Below are 26,944 nucleotides of genomic sequence, written 5' to 3'. Positions count from 1 at the left end.
CTGAAATCTTTAAAATTTAGCGTAATTTGTGGCCTTTTTCTTTGTTTTTTCTTCCCTTAGACCATAAGAAATGGGTGACTGGAGTTTCTTGGGGAACATTTTAGAGCAGGTGAATGAGCAATCCACTGTCATCGGGAGAGTTTGGCTCACAGTGCTCTTCATTTTCCGCATCCTGATCCTGGGCACAGCTGCCGAGCTCGTGTGGGGAGACGAGCAGTCAGATTTTGTGTGCAACACCCAGCAACCTGGTTGTGAGAACGTCTGCTATGATGAGGCCTTCCCCATCTCCCACATCCGGCTCTGGGTCCTGCAGATCATCTTTGTATCCACCCCTTCGCTGATGTACTTTGGGCACGCTGTGCACCACGTCCGCATGGAGGAGAAGAGGAAAGAGAGGGAGGAAGCGGAGAGGCGCCAGCAAGCTGAGGTGGATGAAGAGAAGCTGCCCCTGGCTCCAAACCAAAACAAAGGCAACAACCCTGATGGAACCAAGAAGTTTCGCCTGGAAGGTACTCTCCTGAGAACATACATCTTCCACATCATTTTCAAAACCCTCTTTGAGGTGGGATTCATAGTAGGTCAGTACTTCCTGTATGGCTTCCGAATTCTCCCCCTTTACCGCTGTGGGCGGTGGCCCTGTCCCAATCTTGTGGACTGTTTTGTCTCCAGGCCCACGGAGAAGACCATCTTCATTATGTTCATGCTGGTGGTGGCTTCTGTATCCCTCTTCCTCAACCTGGTGGAGATCAGTCATTTGATCCTGAAAAGAATCCGGAAGGCTCTGAGGAGACCGGCAGAGGAGCAGCTTGGAGAGGTCCCGGAGAAGCCCCTCCACGCCATTGCAGTCCCCTCCATCCCAAAGGCCAAAGGCTACAAGCTGCTGGAAGAGGAGAAGCCGGTGTCCCACTATTTCCCTCTCACGGAAGTAGGTGTTGAGCCCAGCCCCCTTCCGTCAGCCTACAATGAGTTTGAGGAGAAGATTGGGATGGGACCCTTGGAAGATCTCTCCAGGGCGTTCGATGAGAGGTTACCATCGTATGCGCAAGCAAAGGAACCAGAAGAGAAGGTGCGAGCAGAGGAGGAGGAGGAACGAGAGGAGGTGCCGCCTCAGGAAGAGCCAGGGGTGAAGAAAGCAGAAGAGGAGGTGGTGAGAGATGAAGTGGAAGGGCCTTCAGCACCTGCTGAACTTGCCACTGATATGAGACCCCTGAGCAGGCTAAGTAAAGCCAGCAGCCGGGCCAGGTCAGATGATTTGACTGTATGAAGGTGCAGGATGTGGGGAGCACGTGAAAAGGAAAAGATTGAAGAGAAAAGGAGAGATAGAGAAAGAATCAAATGATATTTTTAAGCAAAGTGCTAAAACGGCCACTTGAATATTATTTCCTTTTATGATTCTCAACTGGAAAGGTACTACCATGGCAACTGTGCCTTATTTTGCCCCATATGTCCCTGTATTTCCCTGTTTCCACATGCCAGCTCACTCCTTACAGTAATATCTACACTGTACACATAACTGATGTATTTTAAACCCTAACATGGCAGTGATACCCAAATGTCGCCACTGTGATTTACTGAAAGCCTTGTGTTCCACATTTCTCTTGGAATGTGGGGAGGATGTCTTTCAGCCAGTGAGGGGAAGGACTGATCAACAACTGTATCTAGTCTTTCTGTTTCCTCCTATGGCTCACTGAGCAGATCTCCCCTTTGCTGTTGGCATGGAATGGCAGTTATTTAATTCACAAAGTGAATTCTATGCTTAGCATCAAGACACTAAAATACTAAGCTCAACTTCCCTTCTTTATTCAGAAAATAAAGGGGAAAATGTCCCAAATTTCTCTGTGAATGCATATCTGAGTTAGGTAAAAATATTTTCCCTGCTCGAAACTATTTCTGCTCTTCAAGTGACATTGACAGTGGGCAAGGTTAACAGGCTCTCTACTAGAACTTAGCAGATGCCCAGAGATGGATTATATGTTCCCAAAAGAGCCATCAAGCCCTGAGATTAGTTCGGAATACTGGAAAGAATAAATTCAAGTGATATTTTTTACTTGTAGCCTTGTGACTTAAAGATCTGAACCTAGATTCAGCCAAGCAAGAGGGAAAAATCTTCTGAGAAAGGAAGGGACAGCTACAGCCTCCAGAGCATGAAACCAAATACAAGCCTTCATGGTATGATCCTGACAAGTGTTCAGTTCCTGGAGCTTCCAGGCTCCCAGGCACTCAGCAAATCTCAGGTACAGTCCTGAAGGCACTTGTGAACCTAAACCAGGGGTCTGGGTAACTATGTGACTTTTTAAACCTCTAATACAAAACTGGTTGGTCAAGTTTGAAAAGACTGATATGGTAAAAGTCTCTTGACAGCCTGTGTTTTTAATTTGACAGATGGGAGCCATTCAGTGGGCTACCTACATTCAGTGGTCTCCATTAAATGCCAAAATCTTGCTCAAGTAAGACAATGCCTTTCAAAAGATGATTTAGACCTTTTGTGCCAACAGGTCTGTACAGAACTCTCAGAGACTCAGAAAATTCTTTTTTTACAGAAGGCAGAAAATGATGTGCTTGCAAATGTTTAGATGTCTAATATAGATTTCTAATTTTAGGACTACAGCAGCAACTCTTGGCTGGGACAGTGCAGCGATGCGTTCAAAAGCTTCAGGTTAACCGCTATGTCCCCCCAAACTGAGCCTCATGCCAAAAAAGTGCAGGTATGCACTCTGCTCTGCTCTGCTCTGCAAACCTCAGACCCTGCCATCTCAGCAAATTCTTTCTGCTGGGCTGGAGCCCATCCCATTGTTCCCAGGGCAGGCTCTAATCCAGGTCAGGGAAAAAAAAAGGTCTTTGGCACAATGCATCAAACTCATCCCGCCATTAGCTAGAAAAGACCCCCTGCGGCCTCCCATTGTGGCAGGTCTGACTCAAAGCCCAGGGAAGGCAAATGGGTGTCTGTGAGAGCCCTGGGTAGGCTTGGGCCCCGTCCCAGCCCCAGTACAGTCAGTCCTGACACTCCTGATCCCACCCCTCTGGTGGGTTCCCTGCCTGGCCACGCAGCCACGAAGGTGGCTGGACTCTGCTGCCGAGTGATGATAAGCTGTACATATGTAGAAAGTTTGTAGGGTGCATTGGGATTCTTCAGTGCCACAGAGGTGCCACATATTGTTCTTTTTTTTTTTTTTTTTTTTTTTTTTACACGATTCATCCTTCTGCTCCTCTTGGGCCTGTGTATGTTCCCAAGATTTGCAACCTGAGGTCAAAACCTTTATTCCTTAGACAAAGGCTGTTGGGTGTCCTTCCTTGTGAAGGAAGACTGGAAGGTCCCTCCTCAGTTTTGGGAAGGAATATGTCAGAGCAACACATGCAGAGAGAGAGCCTGGAGGCTACCATTTATTTACTCTCTTAATATAGAAACAGGAGAACTGTTGTCACAACTGAGGAAAGAGAATGGCTTTCAGCAGGAAGAGTCCACTGTGCCCAGTTCAAGATATTAGAACTAAAGGGAGGGCTAAGATTTAGATGAATAACACAATCACCACACTTACAGTAGATGGGATCTATTTTATTTTCTCCATAGAAAGATATAAGAGAGTTTGAATGATTCCAAGCATCAGCCAGCCCACTTGTTGAAGGGGGTTGGAAACACTTTCCTGCAGGTAAAAACCACAACCTTGTAACAGTTTAGTATGAGGTATCTGCACCAGAGCATCTGAACCCTCCAGATACCAAGGTTCCGGACTGCTTGAATCACACCCACACCTGTTGACTTCTAATTACTTGACAATTCCACTCCTGATCCTTGACATTCATACATTCATTAGACTACAGGACTACTTAAAGATGAGTGCTTGTTCATCAAGAGGACGTGGTTCACCGCACGGCTGTCAGGCAGGGCAGTCTTTCATCACCACACATTAATTATGTCCTTTTCCACTGGAGAGCCTCAGTAAAATGCACCCTGTGCAGTGCACTCCATGGACACTGTAGTTCTCTCACAGCTGCTACAGGAACGCTTCTTTCTTCCTCTGGGTCTCCAACAGCACAAGGAGAAGCTGGCATTTTCCTCCTGCATCCACTCAACTGCTTCTTGATTTTTAATTTTTTTTTAAGCCAGTTTTCAAGTACTCTGCCTGGCTGGCAGTGAATCTGTAGCCACGAAGCACGGGCCACGGCATCAGGACAGTGCTGCTCGGGCCAGGGAACAGTCCAGTCTTCTGGCACTCAGCCTCATCTCTGCAAGGAAATTGCTGTGGGACTGTCAGCAAGTCATCCTTCCTTCCTGTGCAACTGGGAATCATTTTCTACCTTACAATGATATGTGAGGCCTGACGTTGTGCTAGTTATGGAAAGGGAGGGCCTTGGATGGAAGGCCCAACAGATGAGCAAAGGATTATTGCTATTTCTGGGTGTGATAGCACATAAATGTGCTTTATTCCTTCTCAATGAGACAAACTTAATCATTTATTCAAGAAATTCCTAGTGAAGTTGCATAACAGCCTCAGAGCTGTGGATTCAGGGTATGATTCTACTCAAAAAATAACTTAGCAAAACAGAGATATATATGATGAATGGGGAATATTATTTCCTTGGGAAGGGGGAAATCACTGGACAATTAGAGCCACGCCTGGATCATTTAAAGGTGTGTTTAGCCCCTTGGCTCCCTGTGCAAATAAATTCCTAACTGATCACATGGCTCTCTGCAAGGAGCATAAGATGCAAGTGTCAAAATCACCAAAGGAGGTGAAAGTAGAAGAGCAAGGTAGTCTCTTAGCTTACAATAGCATGTGGGGGTTGGTGTTCTCTAGTGTCTAGAGCAGTGGACCTAGGATAATAATCTTAGATTTATTTCCAGCTCTGCTTCTGACTTGCTGTGATAATCACTTTACCTCTCAGTGCCTGTTTTCTCCACCTGTAAAATGGGTGTAAGAATTTCTACCTACCTCACAGGGATGTTGTGAGGCTTCCTTAATTCTCTTTGTAAAGTAAGTAGGAATGATCTGATGAAAAGCACCGCTGAAATGCATGGTATCCTTGTTATTTCTTGGCAGAACTGCTAACTTGGGTAATACATGACTCCTCAATCAGAAGGGCAGTAGTTTGGAGATGTGAACACTGCACTGCACTGACAACATTAAAGTGGATGTGGATTTGCCATGGGTAAAAAAGGCTTTACTGATTCCCTCACCCATCTCTCCCACCTTAGCCAGGGCCATGTATGAAGCTGTGGTGACAGTGTGGTGACGTGGACCCCTCTTCTCCACCCCGGGCATCCATTCTGGGGCAGCATTTGTGCTTAAATAAGGCAGTTCCTGGAGCACTTGGTTCAGGTTGGTGGAGCTCTGACAGTTTCAAGGTGCTTGCCAGGCATGTGGGAGAGGGTTGTATCCTACAGAGAATATTGCTGGGCTTCTGTTTTAAACCACTCAGTGCAACAGAGACTGACACCCACAATCTCAGCGCTGAAATACAGTGAGGTGCAGATGCCTCCTCCCGCAGGAGAGGAGAAATTTGGGGGTTCTCTGCTCTCTAGGTCTGTGTGGGCATCAGATCTACTTACTGACAGGGGAAGTCCCATCTCTCCTGCTGCTCAGTAACTCACTGACTGTGCAGTTTTACATTTAAAGAGCGGCTGTGTCACACAGTGCTGAAAAAAAAAGTGGCAGTTTGCTGTTTTGTATAGAAAATGGCTTTTCAGACTGACAACTGAAAGTAATCCTAGCCTAGGCTTAGTTTTGTTTAGTAAAGACAGGAACATCCATGAGTACTACGCTAAAGCCTTCCTGTAAGCCCAAGGCAGCTGTGATAAAACAGTTTATGATGCCAGATTTCCTGAGGGCCAGGGCTGGGTAAATGTACCAAAATCAGGGGACTTGTCAAGGTACTGGAATAATCTTTTCCCCCAACAGAATGACACTGCCATTCCTTGGCCTCTGTGTGTGCTGTACCTTTTAACATGGCTCAGGAAAGGCTTTTTGCCAGCACCGAATGTGCTTACACAGCTGAGCAGTAACCATGGCCAGCGAATACGTGTCAGCTTGCCAAGACATAGCCTGGCACACAATCCTTTCCTTGCCACTCGCTTGGCACCAACCGTTTTCAGTAGGAGAGACAGGACTTATGTATCTGTCAACAATTGAATCTTTCCTCTCAGTAGCCTGCTGTACAAAGAGACACAGGAAGTTTGTTCAGCCTGGAGAGGAGGGGGCTGAGGGCACTGGGAGCCCTAAGTGCTTTCTCCAGGTTCCTAAGCGGGGAGGAATTCCAGGGAAGATGGAGCAGACTCTTGACAGAGGTGCATGGCAAAAGACCAGAGGCAACAATCACAATGAGCAGCAAAGGAAAATTTTGACTAAAAAAACTCTGACAAGGAAAAAACTTGTTCAAATGGAGAGTGGTTCAGCACTAAAGCAGGTGCCCAGAGACATGGTGGGATCTTCATCTTTGAGGGATGAAGCTTGGCTGGGAAAAGCGTTGAACATCCTCACCTGACTCTGTACTGAGCTGAAGGTTGGGCCAGGCGATGCCTTCCAGCCTGAACTATCTATCCCATGGGATATCCCAAGCTGACAGCTTGGTGCAGCCACTGCATGGTGCAATGACATGTGCAGGGCACTTTCTGCCTCCCAGGGTGCTCTGGCAGAGCTGTTTGGGCTGTCCCTAAGGCCACACCACCTCCCCAGGCACCGGCAGAGGCTGGTGCACAACCAGAGTCAGCTGTCCAAGTGTCCAAGGCCACGCTGGATGCAGCTCTGAGCAGCCTGGTCTGATGAAAAGTGTCCCTGCCCATGGCAGGGGGTTGGAGCTGGATGGGCTTCAAGGTCCCTTCCAACCCAAACTATTCTAGGATTCTGTGATTCTATGAACTGATGTTTGGTAGCTACAAAAGGTGCTTGAGGCCAGAATCGTGTTGTGTAACTGGTTTGGAAAAAGCATTACAAATAAAAAAAAAAAAAAAGAAAAAAGAAAAAAGAGAGTATGGCTGTCAACACATAAAATCATGGAAATATAGCAGCTTAGATCTTTCCATATTTTAACTTCAGCATCAAGTGTGCCTTTAAATCCATCTGAAAGTGCAGAGGACTGCATTTTAACATTCTGTCAACAAAAACCTGTGTGTTTTAAAGCTTGCTGATCTGGGATGAAGCAGCACTGAATAGAAATGGTGATTACAGAGCTACTGACAGAACATTTTGAAAAAAACAAAGACTGTTGGCCTTCGCCTTGCTAGATCCAGCTTGGTACAGTGAAAGCAAACCAGCCCTTTATTGGCTTCCAAGTTGGAAAAGCTATATAAAAAAATGCTCAGGTACACTTTTCAATACATACACGTTAGTTCAAAAAAGAGCCACAGACAACCCTGTAAAGGAATCCATGAATTGCCAGTGAACATCATCACCTGAACTCATCAAAAATAAACTCAAAAGAAATGCAGAAATCAGAACGATGTGGGAATACTTCCAGCTTCAGAGTTCTTGTTTATGAAAACCTCTGGAGAGAAGAGAAAAGAAAATGGGTGGCTGGCTGCCAGCTAAAGCTATTTGTCATAAAAATGCCCTGTAGCACCTTCTGGAAACCTGTGTGATTTCTAAATATACTCTTGGCCAAACCCCATGATTTAATTCAATATGCTGCACCTTCCTGTTCTACATGAAAGGCTTGATTTTGGTTCTTTCTACAAACTGAACATAAAATAGCCTCATTCACTATAATATGTGGAAGAACAACTACAACTGAGAAGCTGCCTTTGTACCATGGCCCTGTGGAGGGCCGTGGAGCCTTCTCCCCACACATGCACATCAACAACTGTCTAAGGAGGAACAGCACAAAAGAAATTTCCCATTTTTCCTCACTCTTTTTGTCTTCCCTGAAGTAGAAGTCCTGGGGCTGAGACGGGGGTGTGGGGCTGGGTTTTTCCTGAAGGAATTATCTTGTTCCCTGTGTGTTTCTCCCAAGGCCCAGGGATCAGTAATTTACAGCTAAGCAGAGACATGTTTCAAGCCTATTTCCAAACACATGCAAGGAAGAAGGTTTGAGACCTATGACCAAACTCTGCCTTGTTTTTTACCTTTGTGTGGAAGTTGCCAAGGCATAAAAAGGAGAATAATTTGGCTTTGTAAAACTTATTTTTAAAGGATTTCCTGTTAACCTTGGTCTCTAAAAGGCAACCAGCAGCTAACCTTGCCCCACAACCTATCAACACAGAACAAAACAACCACAAATCCCTCCAAACTCAGGAATCTCATCATTTTAGGAAAGAACAGTTTCTAAGTAGCAGATACAGAAAGAAAGAACAGGCAAGGCCTGATTTCAGCTCTGCATTAACTGGCAGTGATACCAGAAGCTGTAAAATAAAAGGTCTCAGATCAGATACAATAACCTGCTCCCTTAGTTCATTTCTCTGTGAAAGCTGAATGTTTTCTTCTCTTTGCAATGCTGTAGACAAGGAGAGAAATTTCAAACCAAGAAGTCTGAGAGCAAGACAGAATGCCAAGGAATCAGAGACTGTGGGACTAATCTGGTGATTTGGCACGACCATAGATTTGTTTTCCTAGTGAAATGAGTTGTAAAGAATAAAGTTTGCTGATTTTCAGTCAGCAGGGGCTCTGTGCTTTGTTAAACTCACAACTTGAGCACTTTCTTCTCTTCTGTTTTATTATTCTGAATACAGATAGTTTTGAGTGGCAATGGTTAGAATCATAGAATCAGAATCATTAAGGTCAGAAGAGGCCTCCAAGATCATCAAGTCCAATTGTAAACCCAGCACCACCATCAAACCATGTCCTCAGGAGCCATACCCATGTTTTTCAAACATTTCCAGGGATGGTGACTCCACCACTTCCCCGTGCAGTCTGTTCCAATGTTTTACAGCCTTTTCTGTGATTTTTTTTTTACCTCTAATGTCTAATCTAAATGTCCCCTGGTGCCACTTGAAACCATTTCCTCAAGGTGTGTTTTTAAGAGGAAAAAAGAAACAGATTCAGATGCCGTGGAGGTCAAGTGGGAACATGACTGTGACATGAAGGATTGGATCTCACACCGATAGCCATCAGGAAATTCCCTGTCTGCACTTTTGCTTCCTTTCTGGCCCCATTCCTTGACATATTGCAATTGCAAATCCTGAAGGGCAGCTGCAGCCCAGTCCTCGATGTGCAAAGAGGATGGAGAGGCCTCCACGTGGGAGATCAATCTCCCCTTAGGGGGAAGATGGGCCAGGAGCACTGTGGTGTGCCATGAGCCACTCACTGCTCCTGCAGAGGAGTCACAGTGGTGGTAAAATGGCAGAAACACAGAATTGGTTTTAAGAGACCTTAAAGATCACCCACTTCCACATGCCTGTCATGGACGGGGACATCACCCACTAGACCAGGTTTCTCAGAGATTCACCCCGTCTGGTCTTAAACACTTCCAGGGATGGGGCATCCTTATTTCTGGGAAACCTGTTCCAGTGCCTCACCATCCTCACAGTAAAGAATTTCTTTGTAATGTTTAATCTAAACCAGCCCTCTTTCAGTGTGAATCCACTCCCCCTGGTCGTGTCACCCCATGCTCTTGTACAAATCCCCTTTCCATCTTTCTTGCAGGCTCCCTTCAGACACTGTAAGGCTGCAATTAGGTCAGCCCTAAGCCGTCTCTTTTGCAGGCTGAACAATCCCAATTTTCTCAGCCTTTTGTCGTGGGAGTGGTGCTCCATCTCTCCAGTTAACTCGGTGGCTTCCTCTGGACTTGCTCCAACAGGTCCGTGTCCCTCCCTCCAGTGCTGGGGACCCCAGAGGTGGGTGTTGATCCTCCCCTTCCTGCTGTGCCTCGCACACTTCCTGCTGCCCCCAGGGCCAGCAGCGGGCGCCCTTCCCGCGGCTTTTGAGGGCAGCCCCTGCGCTGAGTTTCGAAAGGGCAGCCCAAGGGCTCAGGTTCGCGGGGACACGCCCGCTCTACTCCCTCACAGCGGCATCGCCATGTTATCCTGGCTGGGGGCGGAGCTTCCCCACCGCGGCCACGCCCCATTGGCCACGCCCCCGCCGCGAGGAGGGCGGGGCGCCGTGCCCGGGGCACGCGCCCGCGCGCCTGCGCGCTGCCGCCACCGGAGCCGGAAGCGCGGCGGGCGGGGCGGAGCGCAGCGGGCAGCGTTGGGCACCGCCATGAGTTTTCTCATCGACTCCAGCATCATGTTCACCTCCCAGGTACCCACCCCTTCCCCGCCGCTGCTGCGCGGCGCCTGCGGCCGGGAGAAGGGCGAGGGGCGGGGGGAGGTCCCGCCGTCACCGGGCCGCCTCTCCCTGCGCCGTGTCCGTGCTGGAGAAGCGCGAGCGCGCCGCCTGGGGGCGCGCGCGCGCGGCTGTGCGCGCGAGGGGCGCGCGGCCCCTCAGGGGCGGTGCGGCCGGACCGAACCGAACCGAGCCCGGCCAAGGCGAGCAGAACTCCGCACGAGTTTAAATTTAAAGTTTCCCCGGTTGGAACAGACAGGGAAGTTCATCTTGCTGATCTCTACTGAGTGCTTGGTTCATTTCTGTTATTTCTCAACAAGGCTGATCCTAGGCAGTTGGACCAGATGAGAATGCGTTTAAGTGGATCACAGAGGGATCTGATTTAAGCTTCTGGGCTGGTGTTAAAGTATTGCTTGGTAATGATGGGGGATGAGCTGAGGAAAAGGAACCTTCCCTCTCTCAGCAACAGGTGGTTGTTTTAGATAGACTTCAATGCACAACCCTAATTTCTGACAATTTTCAGGACAGCTTTTGACCATTTCTTAGAAGAAGAATCCCCTCCTATTTTATAATGCTTTTAGTTTTGCTTACAACGTGCCTTTTCACTCTCGGTGGCTTGAGCGTGCTTTGGTACTGTTAACAATTCACCCAGAACAAAAACTCCCACTTCTTTGCTTTGAGTTCTGCTCTGTAACTTAACTAATAGCTTTTCTTTAATTTCTGATGGCAGCTTTGAATCCTCTCATCATCAGCAGCAGTACCAAGTTAGATGTTCAAGTTGCTGCATGTAATTGTCAAATGCTCAATATTTTGCTGAGTTTACGTGTCACATTCACCTGCAGTGTCGTGGAGTGTGAACTTTTACCAAAATGTCTTTCTTTGCTTTTGTACAGTCCTAACACGGAGTGGGGTCTAATCTTCATGTTCAGTTTTCTGTTATTATTGTCCTTACTTATCTCTTCATCTTTTACTTCTTTTTGAAAATTTGTCTCTACCTTTTTGCTCCTTCCCACTGTTTAATGTGGAATTGCTTTGTGTAGACCTCATTTGCTTATTGTACTTCTTTAAATTACGACCTGTAGATAAGGGGCTTATGGAATATCTTTCCTTTTTACTAGCAGCTACTTTAAAGTCTGAAGTCCTCCTCAAACAAGTTTTGCCAGCTGTTTCCAATCACTCACTCAGACTCATTCCTATTTCAGTTGTTCTTTCAAGGCAGCTGTGTTTGATCTTCTTGCCCAGCATTCCAGGTATTCCTTGTCTGTAAATCATGTTAGTGTGTTGCCTTTGCCGCTGAGGTTACTCCTGATGTGCAGGGAAGTAATCCACAATAATTCCTTTGGTTTTGCCTTGGAATGTTTCCCATCTCCACGGCAGGATGGGCAGAAAGCTCTGGCCACTTCCATGTTCTCCGAGCAGATACACTGACTTTATTCCTTGGTGTCTGACATATACTGAATTGTGGCTTTGCCTTGGTCAGAGCTGCTTCTGTAAAAAATACTGAGTATTTCCTGAGTTCTCTTTTTGCTCGAGTTCTTTTAAATCATTACATTCCCTTTCAGTCTTATGAGGAATAAGGGATTACCCACGGGAGGCCTGACAGCACAGTCCCCTTTCACCTCTGAGTACAGGTGATTGCAAATTTGGCTGCCTTGTTCAATTTGTATTTACTTCATTTAAGTCATTTGCAGCATAGCTGTGATATGGAGTTGATCCCTTAAAAACACAGTGTGCTTTCACAACCACTGAAATGCAAAGTGTTGCTGGCTTTTTCTGCTTCACCTGCCGTGTCCATGTGGCTTTCTGCAGCTCCAGATTGTGGTTTGAAGCACTCAGCATTGCCTTTTCCCCATCTCAGAGATGCTCGTAGCACCTTTCACTCACAATGTGTCAGTGTCTGGCCAGATGTACTGTAAAGACCTCCATGAAAAGTTCACATGCATCTCTAGTCTACAAGAAAGAGCAGATGTTTTTGTAAAATTTACTCATCCCTAGAAGATGTGCATGTGGCAGACATTCAAGTGTTTGCTTTGCCTCCATTTCTGTATTTCCCATTGAAAAACCCATAGGCTTTAATTCTGTAGATTACAAGAGTGAAACAAGAATCAAGAGTGCCAAGGATTCTGGCAGACCAGGAACTGAGGAATTCTGAGAATTTAGGAACATCAAACTCTGTTGTCTTGACTAGATCTTCCTTGGGGCTGTAGCCTTGAGTGTCTGCTACACTTGGATATTTAAAATATAGGTTTTTTCCCATGGTACCATGTCAAATTTTAATCTTTTGTGGATCTTGGGTACTTTGGGTTAGCTCTTTTCCTTCCAGTTGTTGAATTTCCAGTCAGCAGTGCCGTGGGTTTGTGTTTGGCAAATGGATGCAGATGTTGAGTGCTTCATCTCTTCTGCAGGTGCTGTTCTTTGGGTTTGGGTGGCTCTTCTTCATGCGAAAGCTCTTCAAGGATTATGAGGTGAGAAGGAACCTTTCCTTACATTTCTGTGTCTTAAAAAATTACTCCCAGTTACAGAAATACTTTTAAAACGGCATTTAGCCTTATTTCTCTCGTTAATCTCTTTTCTCTTACCTGCAGTTACTTTCTTTTTAATTTCCTCTTGTGCGTCTATTTGAAAGACTCCTAGGTATCTGAGGAAATGTGTTCTTCTGTGGCCACTCAAAGTTTCCATGCTGGCTACTGTTAAATAAAAAGAAATATGGAGGAGATGCAAGGGTAATAGTAAACTGAGGGAACTATTTTGCCTTTTGCCCTAGTAAGCCCACCTTATCTTAAGTAAATTTTTGAGAGAAAATCAAATCCAGAGGTTTACTTTAAACTCAGTGCAATGTGTCAGTTGCAGCTGAATTGGTTGTGAGGCTTGGATGGGGTAAAAATGCCATTCTCTTATCCATAGTGGAGACTGTAGTCTAGGTCAGAGATGGTTTAAATGCAAGCCTAATTCAGAACCCAACAGTTTTTCTGATGTGGATTTTGTTTTGAAATCTATAAGGTTAATATCAAAGAGCTCCCTTAGTGTATTATGAGTTTGCCCTCTGTTTTCCAAGAGGCTTTTAGCTTCCTCCTAAGCAGATAAAGGGCTTGGTGCCTTTAAGCAAGAGAGTGAGTGGTGGGCCATCTTACCTTGTGATTTGTTCTGTTAGCTGAGGGATATCAGGATGCCATTCCAGAAATGTAAATGCCCACTGTCCCTGGATTGTTCTCTGCATTGCAGGTGCGACAGTATGTGGTCCAGGTGATTTTCTCTGTGACTTTTGCCTTCTCTTGTACCATGTTTGAACTGATCATCTTCGAGATTTTGGGAGTGCTGAACAGCAGGTGAGTCTGGGAGCCCACTGGGGACTGGCCTGTCTTGTGCTCTGCAGCATCTTCAGTCTGACTTCTAAATCAATGGATTAGTCTTGGGTTGGGGAAATCACAGGAGATGACTGTCAGCAGCTCAGGGAAGATGTTTGTACAGCAACATTTGTTTATTTGACAGAACGTGGGGCTAGTAGGCATAAGCTTCCAATTTTCCATGCAATTGCTATTAGGAATTGGTCCAGGTCCTTAGGGCAAGGCTTTAGCCTTTGATTTGCTCCATTTGTGAAGTTAAAAGAAATTATTTCTTTTATGGGAGTATTGTGACTCTTCAGATCATGCTAAGAGCACTTTTCAGATGCTAAAGACTGCAGAAACTTGAAGCACTGGTTTTTCTTTGGTGGTCAGAGGAATGAATAGGATGTGAAGCTAATTGTGGAGTGGAAGCTATGTCTGGAACAGTTCAGGATTTGTGAATCAAAGGTGAATCCCCCCTTGGCAATAGGGCGAGGACTTCTACTTAAAGGGGATGTTAAAAACTGTCTTCTTTGGAAGTCAGTAGGAAAGAGAAGATAGAGCAATAAGAAGTAGAGGCTAAGCTGGGTTTCTTCTTATTCTATCTCATCATACAAGTGTGAGAGAGCAGGCAAAGGGGTTGAGAGGCAAGAATTGCAGAAGTGATGAAAGGTACTGTTAGTTCTGCATGTTATTAATACGTGGGGCTGGGAGCCTGAGAGATCACTGAGGAGAATGCTTTTATAAGCTTCAATAAAGGGCTAGACTTCATTATACATGAAAATGTTTGCCTCTGAGTTAGGTAGGAAAAAGTGACAAGGATCGTTGTAACTTCTTATTCTTTGAGGATAAAGAGGAGGTGAGTTAATGTTGGGAGTGTGGACATGTATTTTTCTGTTCAAGTAAAGTGAAAGGTCAGTTCAGCCAAGATGAATCTCACCTGCATTTCACTACTCTAATTTGGTCAGAGGAATATTGATCCTGTTGATCTGTATATGTATTTATAAAACCTTGCTTTGCAAAGTCTTGCAGATGAGAGAATTCACTCCCAAGTGAAACATGCTGAATTATCAGCATTAAATATTTTTAGTCTTTTCAATATGAATGATCTCTTTTTTTTGACTCAGCTGTTCATTAGAGAATTAATTTCTGCTTGTACTTAGTTTTGATTTACTGTTCAACTAGATAAGCAGTCACATGAATCATGCTGCAACTGGCATTAGTCACCGTAAAAAATACAGTATTTGATAAAATACCCAGTGTGGTTTTCTGGATAGTTGTTTAGTTTTAAATAGACATTCTTGACCTCTGTATTTAACTGTACAAAACCCCAAACCAAACAATTCCTTCTCTTCTACCCTAATAAAAAAAATCCAGAATATTCTATATGCTCAGCCAATATTATTCATTGCTTGATGTAGTTGAAAAGATTTCACTGACATGCAATTTTCTTTGAGCAATCTGTTGTATTATGATATTGTGCTAATCAGAATTTTGGCTTTATTTCAGCTCTCGGTATTTTCACTGGAAGCTGAACCTGTGTGTTATTTTGCTCATCCTGGTCTTCATGGTGCCCTTCTACATTGGTTACTTTGTTGTGAGCAATATCAGATTATGTGAGTACTTGGTTCGTGGCAGGGGAGCTGCTGATTTGAGACCAGGACTACAAATGAGAAATGATTTTGGTCACTGTCCTTGTACCTCCTTCCTGCCCTGGCTTTGTTCTGGCTCAACACCTTCTCTTTGGAACTTTATGCTTTATCATGGACCATCCATTGAGCAGTCAGGAAATGCTTTACATGGCCCCAGCAGATGCTGCTTTTCTTCATGGGTTTCAGCAAAGTCGAGCACTTCTGAGTAATGTTACTGGGATTTGTTCCTTTGCAGTTTTAAGCTTGCAGCCAAACTCTGCAACCCTTGGCAAAGCCATGTTGTTGTGCTAGGGGGCAAAAGAAATGAGGCAGAGAAGCTCAATAAATCACTCTGAAGCAGAAAAGCTCAGTAAATTGCTTTTGCTTTTTTTGTTTCTACTGTCTGGATGAGGCCTCTTCCATGGGCTAATGGACACTTAACCCTTGAGCTGTTGATACCCATTGCTCTTTTGCATGAAGGTCGGGAATATTAAATGTGTAGTTTTGCCATGGGGATGGAATATTTAAGGTTCATGTTCAAGATCACACAAGAAGGAAGCAGTGAAGTGGTGCCATGTGGACAGTGGAGCCTTGTGGGAGGTGAAGGGTGCACATTGCAAGCTGTAGCTCTGTCAGGTGACACCTGCTTTGGCCACCTGTTCTCAAAGTAGCATTTAGATCAATGTAGAAATGTTGCAAGCTATAAAAAGCCCTAAAGGAAGAACCAATTTTAAACACTTCCTTCTTCCTCTCCATTAGTGCACAGACAGAAACTGCTTTTTGCGTGTGTTGTGTGGTTGACATTCATGTATTTCTTCTGGAAGTTGGGGGATCCATTTCCTATCCTCAGCCCAAAACACGGTGAGTTTCATTTTCTTGCTGATTTCTACCCTCCTGCAAATAGGCTTTGTTATTTCACTTTTATTTTGGATCTATTATTATCCCAGCTCTGCAGCTAGGACTGTAGAAAGTAGTTTCTGCAACTGAGGGCCTGCTCTGCTTTGAAATCTGCCATGTGAAGGTTGTCAGACTGACAGAAATGGGTGGATAAATTTCATTAATTTTCTTTCAATACCACAGGAAAACCTGAAGGAAGTAAGTCCCAACCAAACCTAGACTATGTAAGCACATGGTGTACTTTGGAGGACACACAAACTTTATCTCCTCACAGAGTTGATCACAATTTTTATTCACTTTCTTCTATTGTGGAGACTAAACCTAGTTTGTTTAAGAAACAGATCAACAACCAGTCCTTCATCTGACTTTTTTCAGTCAGGTTTTTCTTTCTTGTGACTGAAATCAGCTGAGTTTAGCATGAGTGGCTGTCCAGTTGTGTCCAAAACACAGCAGCGTGCCTGAACACCGGAGCTGCACAGACTGCAGCCAGCAGTGGGCCTGGTGGTTGTGCTGGCTTTGGTGCAGACTCCTGCTGTGCCTGAGCCCAGGGGCTGTGCAGCTGCACGAGACTGGAGTGTGCCTGCTGGATGCCAGAGCTGTTTGTGTGCAGAATTACCTTGGGTGTCTCTGTTGTGGTCGTGAGTATTTACGGTGTGAGGACACCGTGTGAGCTTGTGCCTGTTTGGGTCCAACATGTGCCTGGCTCTGCTGAGCCCTTGAGGCACCTGACTGTGCTGAAGGATTGTGACGCTGTCAGAAACAGACTGTTTGTCACCTGTGTTACCTGTGTAACTTACACTGCCCTTCAATTTCCCCTGCTCTGGAATATTGTTTGGATATTGCTCCCAACAGGTGAAATTCAGTCCATTTCACAGACATTGGTGAACATGTCTGTCTGCATGCAAAATGCTCAGCTTAGTCCTTGTGTTCTGTGGGAAGCTGCTTGACTCTGTACTCACGTGAGAAGTTGAAAGATATCAACTGCTGTAGGGTCTGCTCACCTTTTCATCTGTGATCCTAAAAGTTTCCTAAGAGAAAATGCTGCCAAGAAAAGCTTGTATCCATTGTGAGCTGCAGAAGGTAGAATGAGTTGAGTTGGCAGAATGTAATAATCCAGTGGAAACAGCCATGGGGTTTGGGTAATGCTCTTTAGGTCACCAAGAGGTTCTGGGAGGCTGTGTAACATCTGAAGATTTCCAGAATGGGTAGGAGGGGGTTTTCTGTTTTTCATTGTACTTTACAGGGTGGGATACCTCCACTTAAGAGTTTTGCTGTGCCTTATCCTACCAGGTGTAGACATGAGGTTAGAACAGAGGATTCTGCTTGTTTATTCCCTGCTGTATTGTTGGGGTGCTGCTGTCCTGCGTGGACAGACAAGGCTGCTGTGGGTGTCATCAGGGAGGGGTGACCCAGTTCAGGCAGGGGGTGAGGATGGCAGTGTCCTGCAGCTGAGGAGTGCAACCTGACTGCAACTTCGTTAACAAACCTGAGTTTGGGAGCTCACAGTAGAAGGAAGGTCATGCTTAATGACACACCAGTATTCTGATAAAGTTCTTACCTTGATCTGAGTTGATGGAACATTTGTTCACTTTATGTGTGACTCTCATGGGGAAGCATTGCTCCAACCAGTGGCATGTCATGTCATTTTGGAGGCACCTCTGTTTGAAGTGCTGCAGTCTGACAGTGTGTGGGGCAAAAGGCCAGTGTATTGTAGCACATTCTGTAGCTGCTGTAAATCTCTGTGCAGCTGCACATGACTGGGTGTCTCGGTTTCCCTTTGTGAAGTCTTTTTGCCTTGTTTTCATCATTCATTCCACTTCTCTGAAGCATGAAATGTGGCTTGGCGCTCGGCCATCTCAGCTTTGCAATCGTGTAAGCTCTAAATGTGCTGTGTGTGGCAGCTGCTCTATAACCAGCTCCCCAAAAAGGGAGTGGTGTTTACTACACGTTTACAACCTGCCTTCCCTGTCCTGGGAAGGTTGAGGTCTGCGTTGAAGAATAAATGCAGCTTCAGTGCTTGGTGATGGTTACAGCACAGGGTTGATGTTCATGTTGAATTACGTGTTTTAGAGTCCTCTTGGTGCTCAGGTAGAAGACCTTGTTGGTGGTCACCTCAGCGTGTTGTGACAGCTAGATGGACATTGAATAGCCAGGAACCGCTTAAGCTTCCCATGTCCACTGTCCTGCAAGCACCGCTTGCATCTGATCTGAAGGGGTAACTTCTAATGGGGTGGGGGTTCAGACATTTTTAGGCCACTTTGGCAGGACCAACTGATTTGGTAATAATTGCTGATAATTGCAGAAGTGTCTTTGTGGAAGACACTCCTTTAAGTGCTTGGTGGATGATCTGTGTTCCCACCTCAGCAAATGGCAAACATATTTTATTAGTTAGGAACCAAAATACTGATATTTATTCCTCTCCACATATCTATATATTCCACATCCCTGTTTCTAACATGGTAATGCGATTTCTGAGGGAGATGTCCTGCCCCTTTCTTCTCCTAGTCGCTGTCTGTCCTTCCTGTTACCCGGGGTCATTGCAGTGGGAAGGCAGTCAGATTAATTAAGCAGGTCTGTGTTGTGTTAGGAGGGCTCCAAGTGTGGAGCAGAGTGAGGAGAACAAGGTTGCTGATGCCATGTTTTTCCCTCCCTCAGGAATCCTGTCCATAGAGCAGCTCATCAGCCGTGTTGGTGTGATTGGGGTGACACTCATGGCTTTGCTGTCAGGATTTGGGGCTGTCAACTGTCCGTACACCTACATGTCCTACTTTCTCAGGTAACTGCAGCTTTATGAAACACTTGTCCAGCTTTTTGAGATGATTTTTCGCTTTTCATGTTGCGTTAAGTTGTTACTTTATTTCTGAATCTGGCTGTTCTCATGTCTGCATGCTAGAACCATTTCCACTGCTGCAGCATCATCCCCTTATAGAGGTTTTTCTTTGTCTCATGGGTAGGTGCACATCTCCTCTGAAATGGAGTAGCAGGCCTGATTGGAGGTCTTTATTTTGCAGGAATGTGACAGATGCAGATATTCTGGCTCTGGAGCGACGACTCCTTCAGACTATGGACATGATTGTCAGCAAGAAAAAAAGGTGAGAGGACAACAGTAGCACAGAATTATTTATCTCAAGGATTTGCAGTCTGTAGGGTATGAGATGATTCTTGAAGTGGGATAAGATGGATTTTGAAATCTGAATTGGGTTGAGCTGTGTGGTGTTTTGTTCTGGCCTGATACATGACTGTGTTTAACACTAAGCAGTGCCCTTTGTGGCTGCAGTGGCACAGATTAGGCTTCCAAGACCATTTGTAACTCTGCTGGCAGCATAACTAACCTGTAGGATGAGCACCTTTCTCTCCTGCTGAGGCAGGGACCCTTAGGCCACCACAACTGGCTCTTGTGGTTTCAGGACAGAAAGGGGTGGATCGTGGTCAAAGCTGAAGCAGGGTAGTGAGCTGGTGTGGACACAGCTAGATTCTGGCAAACAGCAAGGTTTATGTTGGTTAAGGTTTGCAGAATTGCAAAACATTGCTTATGTGGATATACTGTAGTACAGAAATGTGCCATCAGGACTCTGCTGGCATTGGTTTAGCTTATTCCATGTCCCCCAGGCTAAAAAAAACCACTTTCAGAAGCAATGTAATTTCACTGAAAAGATTTTTGTCTGCATATTTCATATCAATGTAACATATTTCATGTCTTGCTAGTAGTGCACAATAAATCCAGTTGCTGGGGTCACTTCAAAGGTTTGCTGTCTGACACAACAGTCTCCCAGACTTTACTTTTGGTGCTTAATGTTTCAATGGAACCTTTTAACATGTGCAGGGGAGCTTTTAGATAGCCTAACCTTGCCAAATTTATCACCATGTATGTATCTGCTGATGAGTATGAGCTGATGGAAGTGTAGTTAAAGCATAACCTCCTTCCCCTTTGAAAGTGTTAAGTGGTGAACAACTGTTAACTCTGTATTTGTGGTCACGTGTAAGATGGTAAGTAGCGAGAGAATTTAATTACTCGGGTTTAATTGATTTAATTGACTGGAAGCACATTAAAAGACTGCCTTTGGAGTTAAAAGATAGTGCTGTTTCTGACTCTGCTCTTTTGTTTTGTACAGTGTTTCTGGACTTTTGGTCCAGGGAGAGTGATGTTGGGGTAGAATTCAGGATGGCAGAGGCTTGTAACTAACTGGCACTTTCTTGCCTTCCTATGGCCAGGCAGTCTTCTGACTATGGCAACTTCCTAACCATTATGAAGAGCCATGTGTTAATCACTTGGGAATTATAATGAAGCTTGTGTATACATGTTTAAAAAAAACAACAAAAACCCCAAAACAAACTGTAAAACTGAGTAGTCTCAGAACCGTGCAAGAAGTAGCAGAAGCTTGAGTTCTGTAGATTTTGCTCTCTTTTTTGCTTTGACAGGGAGCAATGACTTGCATGATTGGACTAGTTGCTCATATAAAGCCAAATTGAAAAGTTTAGGTAATGTATCAGTCCAAATGCAACCAAATAATTGGCAGATCAAGTGGGAACAGCAGTATTTTCCAGAGCAGGGTAAATGACACAGTTCCATAAATTGTCAGTGATGTACTACTGATAGTTCAGAACTTATCGGTGAGCACAAGAGTTGCAAGGCAATAGAATATAAAGCTTTTTGTTTTCTTTGCTGATCCTGACATTTCTTCTCATGCCAACCCTTACTCATGCTGGCTCAGTCAGTAGGAGATGGTTGGTGAAAGTGGTTTGCCCTGATGGTTTTTGCACAGGAATCACTTTTCTCTCCTTAAGGTAAAGCCTTACGGAAACTCATCTCTAAGGCTGTCAGAGTCTCTATCCTCACTCTTGCAGGTGTGACACAACTAAGGCTCAGGTTTGAAATGCCAGCATTCTGATGGCATTGCTTCATTTGGATCATCTTGGAGTCAGACCAGGTGATGTGACACACAAATATCACATAGTGTTATTACCAATCTACATGCACAGAGCATGTGGAGTTTGCCTGTGGATCCTCTCTGTGAGGTCTCCAGAGCTCCTGGCCACTGTGTGGGTACAGAGATCCCTGCCACCTCTCAAAAGAGAAGATTTGCCTTTGTGTAGCTGTGACCTTGTGCTTCACCTGGACATTGCTGCATTTTTGCTGCAGTGCTGCGGATCATTTGGGATGGACCATGTGAATCTGTGTGCTGTGAAGAGAGCAAGGATGAAAATCCATTTCTTACATTTGGCAGCTATCAGGATTCCAGGATCTCTCTTATTTGTAGTCTGTGGCCATATGTGCTTTTATGTGCATGTAGGGTGCCCCAAGGGTGTTTCTTTGGCTGATGTGAAAGGAATGATGGAATGATTTATAATTCTTTTTTATTACACTGCTTATGAACAGCCTTGAAGAGTGCTCAGTGCCAAATGTAGCAATGTTGGCTGCAGCTACAAGAAAGGGACTAAACACTACAGAATCATGGATCATCCTGAGAATCCTGTCAATAGTTTACAGCTTAGGAGTGGGTAACTTCCTTACAAATTTCCGTGGGGAGAAATGTGAGGGAACAAGACCAGAAGCCAGCGCTGCTCGTGGGGATTATGCCGTGGTGTGCATGGAAGTGTGAGGGATGATACACAGCTGCTGCTGGAGTGTTGGAATTAACTTCAGGAGTCACATTCAGATCGCCTGAAGCATCCAGTGGTTCAGTCTGGGAATGGATTTGTGTGTTTCTGCTTCATAACAGCTTGTCATGCAGCCCAGCAGTGAGTGACAGCACATCAGAGTGCTCTGCACACCATCCAGAGCTCACAGCTCCGTGGAAAAGGGGGATCTGCAGTGATAAAGAAGAGGTGTCCAAGGGGAGGGAGGAGCATGAGAAGTCTTCTAATTCCTGAGCTTGAGATAACACAGTCATGTGTTTGAGGAGAGGAAAGCAGCTAATCATATGACTGAGAAATCCATTTGAATTCCAAAATTTTAACTGGGTTTAAATCCCCTTAGGATTGAAACAGGATCCTGAATGGAAGTGTCTTATTGAATCCCACTTGATTAGATCTGGGCTCTACTCCAGAGTTAATCAGGATAATTTTATGTAGTGGGATTGGTGTTTAGGGGAAGAAAAAAGGGTCATCTCTTTTTAGTGAATTTAGTTTAATAGCATCTTCTAAGAAACTGGTGGATTTTTTTTCTTTTTTCTTGTTTTGATTTTTCATGAAAATATATTCCTAAGGACTTGTGTTTTCTGTTCTTTCAGGATAGCAGTGGCTCACAGGACAATGTTCCAGAGAGGAGAAGTACATAACAGACCCACTGGCTTTTGGGGAATGATAAAAAGTGTCACAACATCTGTTCCTGGCAGTGAAAGTATCCTTCATCTGCATGCTGACACCTGCCTTGGGAGGTGGATCCACCTTTCTTTGTTTTGAGAGGGACAGTCACAAAGCATTTGTATTTCAGCACCTTCCAAGCCTCATGTCACTAAGTTTGTTCTCCAGCACTGTCTGACCTTTTGCCCAGGCCTCGGGCACAGTTTTGCTGTGACACAGGCAGAAGTTCTGTGCTTCTGCCCTGCTCTGTAAATGTTCTGTTGCATCACCATGGGTGAGGTCTGCCCGTGGATCAGGGGACACTTGATGTGCATACTTCCACAGAATCATAGAATGGTTTGGGTTAGAAAGGGCTTTAAAGATCATCCAGTTTCAGCCTTACCTGTAGAGGGAATCTGTTGGGAATGACAAGGGTCTGTACTTCTCTAACAGAGTTGCTTACCAGTGATTTCTGTCAGACGGTTGAAGTGTGCATTGTGCATATTTGGGGCTGAGGACTCCTCCTCCTCTCACACGAGCTGCTAAAATCAGAATCTGGCTGTTTGACAGACTCTTCGCTGTAATCACTAATCTCTTGGAGCAGTTACTCAGCAGTTTTGGTTATGAGGATGATCTGAGGTGACATCTTGTGAGATACACTTCAGTGGCAAGGGACACTGATCAAAGTGGAGCAGCAGTTTTTGAGAGCTCTGTGATGTGTTTCCCAGGGAAAGAAATAAAGAGTTTGTTGCATGTCTGCCTAAATACTGTCCTGCCTTCCTCCTTGAACTGGAGCAGTGTGCATCAGGTACATCCTTGAGATTTCTTTGGTGCTGTATTGATGAGGAGCATGAAGAGTGAATGACAAAGATGATCTGGATCTAAGGAGAGACCATTAGATATGGCCCTTGGGCTGAAGGTGGGGAGTGTTTTGTTCCTAATTAAGAATTCATGATGTGTTCTAGCCTTGACTATGTTGGTTTGCCAGATCTGTCCCTTATCCAGCAAGAAGTGGATGCCCTGGAAGAACTGAGTCGGCAGCTTTTCCTGGAAACTGCTGACTTGCATGCAACAAAGGTACACAGCAAATAATTGCCCAGATGGGTGTTGGGAGGTCAGAGGAGTATGAAAGAGTACAAATGTTATGAGAAATTGAAACCTGTTCAATAGGTAAATGGTGAAATGTTGTAATGCAGTGGAGTGAGGTTCTGTGTCTGTAACTTTGGGCTAGATGACAGTTCCCTTCCAGTTCAGATCCATCCCTGAGTCTGCCCCATGGCCCTACAACCATTCACAAGCTTATGAATTCACACTTAGGAGTTCAGAAACATTTGAATTAAAAGATGTAGAAAGATAAGGCTCTGTTTGCTACTGGCGGTACTCCAGTAAAATTGTAATAAAATTACAGTTGTATGTTGGGCATGATTGTGAAAATGACCTATTTTTTAATGTTCCCTCTCCCTCTTTTTGTATTTCCAGGAGAGAATAGAGTATTCCAAAACTTTCCAGGGAAAATACTTTAACTTTTTGGGTTATTTTTTCTCCATCTATTGTGTCTGGAAAATCTTCATGGTATGTAAATGTTTTATTGCATTTTCTGTGGATGTATGCAAATATACCCTGAACAGATTTCTTAAAAATCCAGAAATTCTGAAAGAAACTAGCCCTTGGTTGAAATAAAGCTCTAAATCTGGCTTTTTCTATACAGCATTAGACCAGTAATTCTTACATGGATGTGTTTTGTGCCTTCTTTGGCAATGTGACCGGCCCCTGCCCTGTCCTTGGTGGTACAATAGAAGAGTCATGCATGAGCCTCACCTGTGAGAGGAAGAAATGCTTTTGCCTTTTAGTTGAATGTAAATCCATCTCTCTTGCAGGCAACCATCAATATTGTATTTGACCGTGTGGGGAAGACTGATCCAGTCACAAGAGGAATTGAGATCACTGTCAATTACCTGGGAATCCAATTCGATGTGAGCCTTTATTAATTCTTACAGCCTTTTCAGCAATTCATATCTTACCTAAATAAAATCATCCTGCTGCTAGGGAGAAAGTGATAGACCCTGACAATGTGGCTTTGGCTTTTGACTTATTAAGGAGGAAAGGAAAATGCACCATGAACGTTGTTTTCACACTGATTTTATGCTGAGATGGTGATGTGGTCTTGCCAGAGAGGCAGGGATTTTTTTGTTGTTGTTGTTTTGGAGAAATAGAAGCACATTAGACAATCTGCTTAGATTGATACATTCGGCTACAGAATAATTTTGATTGTTTATGCAAATAGTTGTTCTGTCATTTACACTTCTAAAACATATGCCTGTGAAAATGAGGTTCTTTGTGATTGGTGTAAACTGACTCTGCTCTTGTGTTTGGAGTAAACAGTTGCCAATACATTTGTGGAAATGTCTGTTATATAAACCTGTCTTCAGTGGACATCTGTACAATTAGGAGAGACAAACCCTGAAGAATTGCAGCTGTACAATGTGGTGTAAATGATGTTAGTGTTAAAGTTTTAACTGTGTTCTTCTTATTGATACAGGTCAAATTCTGGTCTCAGCACATTTCCTTTATTCTTGTTGGAATAATCATTGTTACCTCTATTAGAGGGTTGTTAATCACACTTACAAAGGTAAGAACCAGGACTCTTAAGTGGTTTTACACAGAGAAATCAGATCTTTACCTTTTGATGGAACAAGTACTATATAAACTTCCAATATGCACTTATGTTTAAATGTCTGAATATAAATTCTTGCAGAGGAAGGAAGGTAGGAAGAATACCTTTTGCAGGATATTCCCCCAGTCTCTGTCAGGAAGGGATCTAGATGCTAAGTAAGATGCTAAATGTAAGCAAGGGTTCAAAATTATGCTGGAGCCAAGGCTTATTAGTAAGGTTAATGAGATGGTGATTAAAAACGTTTGGATTACTTAATTACTTAATAAGGTGCTGGTAGGACTGAAAGGCATTAATTCAGCAGACATGTGATTGATTGACTTGACCCGGCCTTTGGTACCTATGCTTAACCTTCTCTGTATTGTTTTGTGATTTTTAGCACAAGGTGCAACTGGCTGGGGGAGATTGATGGTTCAGGCTAGGGTTTGTGAAAGTTTATGGAAGGTTTATGAGAGTTTGAGGTTTATGAAAGGCTACAGATAGCCCTCTAGAATGTATGGGTTTGGGTGTTTGTAGATGAAAAGGTATTGCATGGTATGTACCTTTCATGCTGTCCTAAAGCATATCAGGCTTATCTAACTGCTTATTTCCAATGTTTTTGGGTTTTTTTCTCTAGTTCTTCTATGCCATTTCCAGCAGCAAGTCCTCCAATGTTATTGTTCTGCTGTTAGCACAAATAATGGTGAGTATAGAGAACCGTGGGCACACCCATGTGCATTTCTGTTGCACATCTTGTGTGTGTTTAAACATACAACAGTATCTTTGTGTGCTGCCCTGTTAGGCACAGAGCCTGTGGTGGTAACTGCTGTCCCTGTTTAACTTGCAGGGAATGTACTTTGTGTCATCGGTGCTCCTGATCCGCATGAGCATGCCACCGGAATACCGCACCATTATTACAGAAGTCCTGGGAGAGCTCCAGTTCAACTTCTATCACCGCTGGTTTGATGTGATATTTCTAGTTAGTGCCCTGTCCAGTATCCTCTTTCTCTATTTAGCTCACAAACAAGCCCCAGAAAAGCACATGGCCCTCTGAGGCAGAGCTGCAGCCATGCACTGCTCTCTGTCCTGTCAGCTGCACTGCTGCCACTCCTGTGGATTGCAGAACTTGGAGAGACGGGACTGCTCTGTGCGTTCTGGCAGTGTAACTGCAAACCTTGGAGAGACAGGACTGCTCTGTGTGTTCTGGCTCCTTGAACCTCCACACATGTCATCACCAAGCTCTGTGGCTCATTTTGTGCAGTGCCACAGCTGGAAGGGACGGGCTTGTGTTTCTTAAACTTGAAACAGTTCATTGCCAAGCAGTAAAAGCAGTCCTGGATACACCACTATCCAGGGGCATCAGAACTTCTGCGGCAGGCTGGCTGGGGGAACACCTGCTACTGTTGGAACAACTTGTTCACAGAAGGCATCAAGAAACATGATTTTTCTTTTGAAAATCAACTTATGATTGGGGTTTGGAGGACAGCAATTCTGGAACTGAATGTTTGAGTCTGGAATTAAATAAGCTCTTTTAATATGCAAGTATCGGTTGTTTTTTGTCAGTCCCAAAGACGTGGCTGGATTTGAGCCAGAAGGTGGTTAGGATTTGTTGTCCGGCAGAAGTGAACTCCATTTCTGTATGCAGTGTGTGCTAGTGTGTTATCACTAGTACCTGCTGTTCTTAGGAACAGGAGATTTGCTTTCTCTTACTGAGTGTCAACTTTCTTTTCTCTCTCTGCATAAGTGAAACTGAGGTTTTGAGTTCCTCTTTGCTAGAGTTCAGTGTTAAGTCAAAAACCACTACCATGCCTTGTTTACATTGTATGTTACTGATTTTATTCCTGTGACTTAAACTTTTGGGTTCCCATGGCCACTCTCTGAGGCTTTGTTTTATAATTGTTCTGGAACATAAATTGTAGGTGGTGAGAGTAAGACTTGGAGTGGAGAAAATAACCACTCTAAACAATT

General features: G+C 44.5%; 2 protein-coding genes across 3 annotated transcripts in view; both read left to right on the top strand.

Moving 5' to 3' along the window:
- Nucleotides 1–8,518, top strand: part of GJA8 (gap junction protein alpha 8) — a 31,498-nt gene extending 22,980 nt beyond the window's left edge. For both annotated transcript variants that reach the window (XM_063419355.1, XM_063419356.1), the window contains one exon: nt 61–8,518. In XM_063419355.1, the coding sequence (XP_063275425.1) occupies nt 71–1,264 (1,194 nt within the window). In that variant the 5' untranslated portion in view covers nt 61–70 and the 3' untranslated portion in view covers nt 1,265–8,518. The remainder of the gene's footprint in view (nt 1–60) is intronic.
- Nucleotides 8,519–10,046: 1,528 nt separating this feature from the next.
- Nucleotides 10,047–26,518, top strand: GPR89B (G protein-coupled receptor 89B). Its single transcript, XM_063419340.1, has 14 exons — nt 10,047–10,169; nt 12,599–12,658; nt 13,416–13,519; nt 15,026–15,132; nt 15,907–16,008; nt 18,700–18,820; nt 19,056–19,136; nt 22,275–22,384; nt 23,315–23,403; nt 23,806–23,898; nt 24,204–24,299; nt 24,866–24,955; nt 25,614–25,679; nt 25,824–26,518. The coding sequence occupies exons 1-14, from the start codon at nt 10,128–10,130 to the stop codon at nt 26,028–26,030; spliced, it is 1,368 nt and encodes a 455-aa protein (XP_063275410.1). The 5' UTR covers nt 10,047–10,127; the 3' UTR covers nt 26,031–26,518.
- Nucleotides 26,519–26,944: the final 426 nt, after the last annotated feature.

This window comes from Prinia subflava, chromosome 25 (assembly GCF_021018805.1).
Source record: "Prinia subflava isolate CZ2003 ecotype Zambia chromosome 25, Cam_Psub_1.2, whole genome shotgun sequence".
In the NCBI taxonomy this organism is placed as follows: domain Eukaryota; kingdom Metazoa; phylum Chordata; class Aves; order Passeriformes; family Cisticolidae; genus Prinia; species Prinia subflava.
The sequence above is the reverse complement of the archived record's forward strand: the minus strand, read 5'-3'. Positions and strand labels throughout refer to the sequence as shown.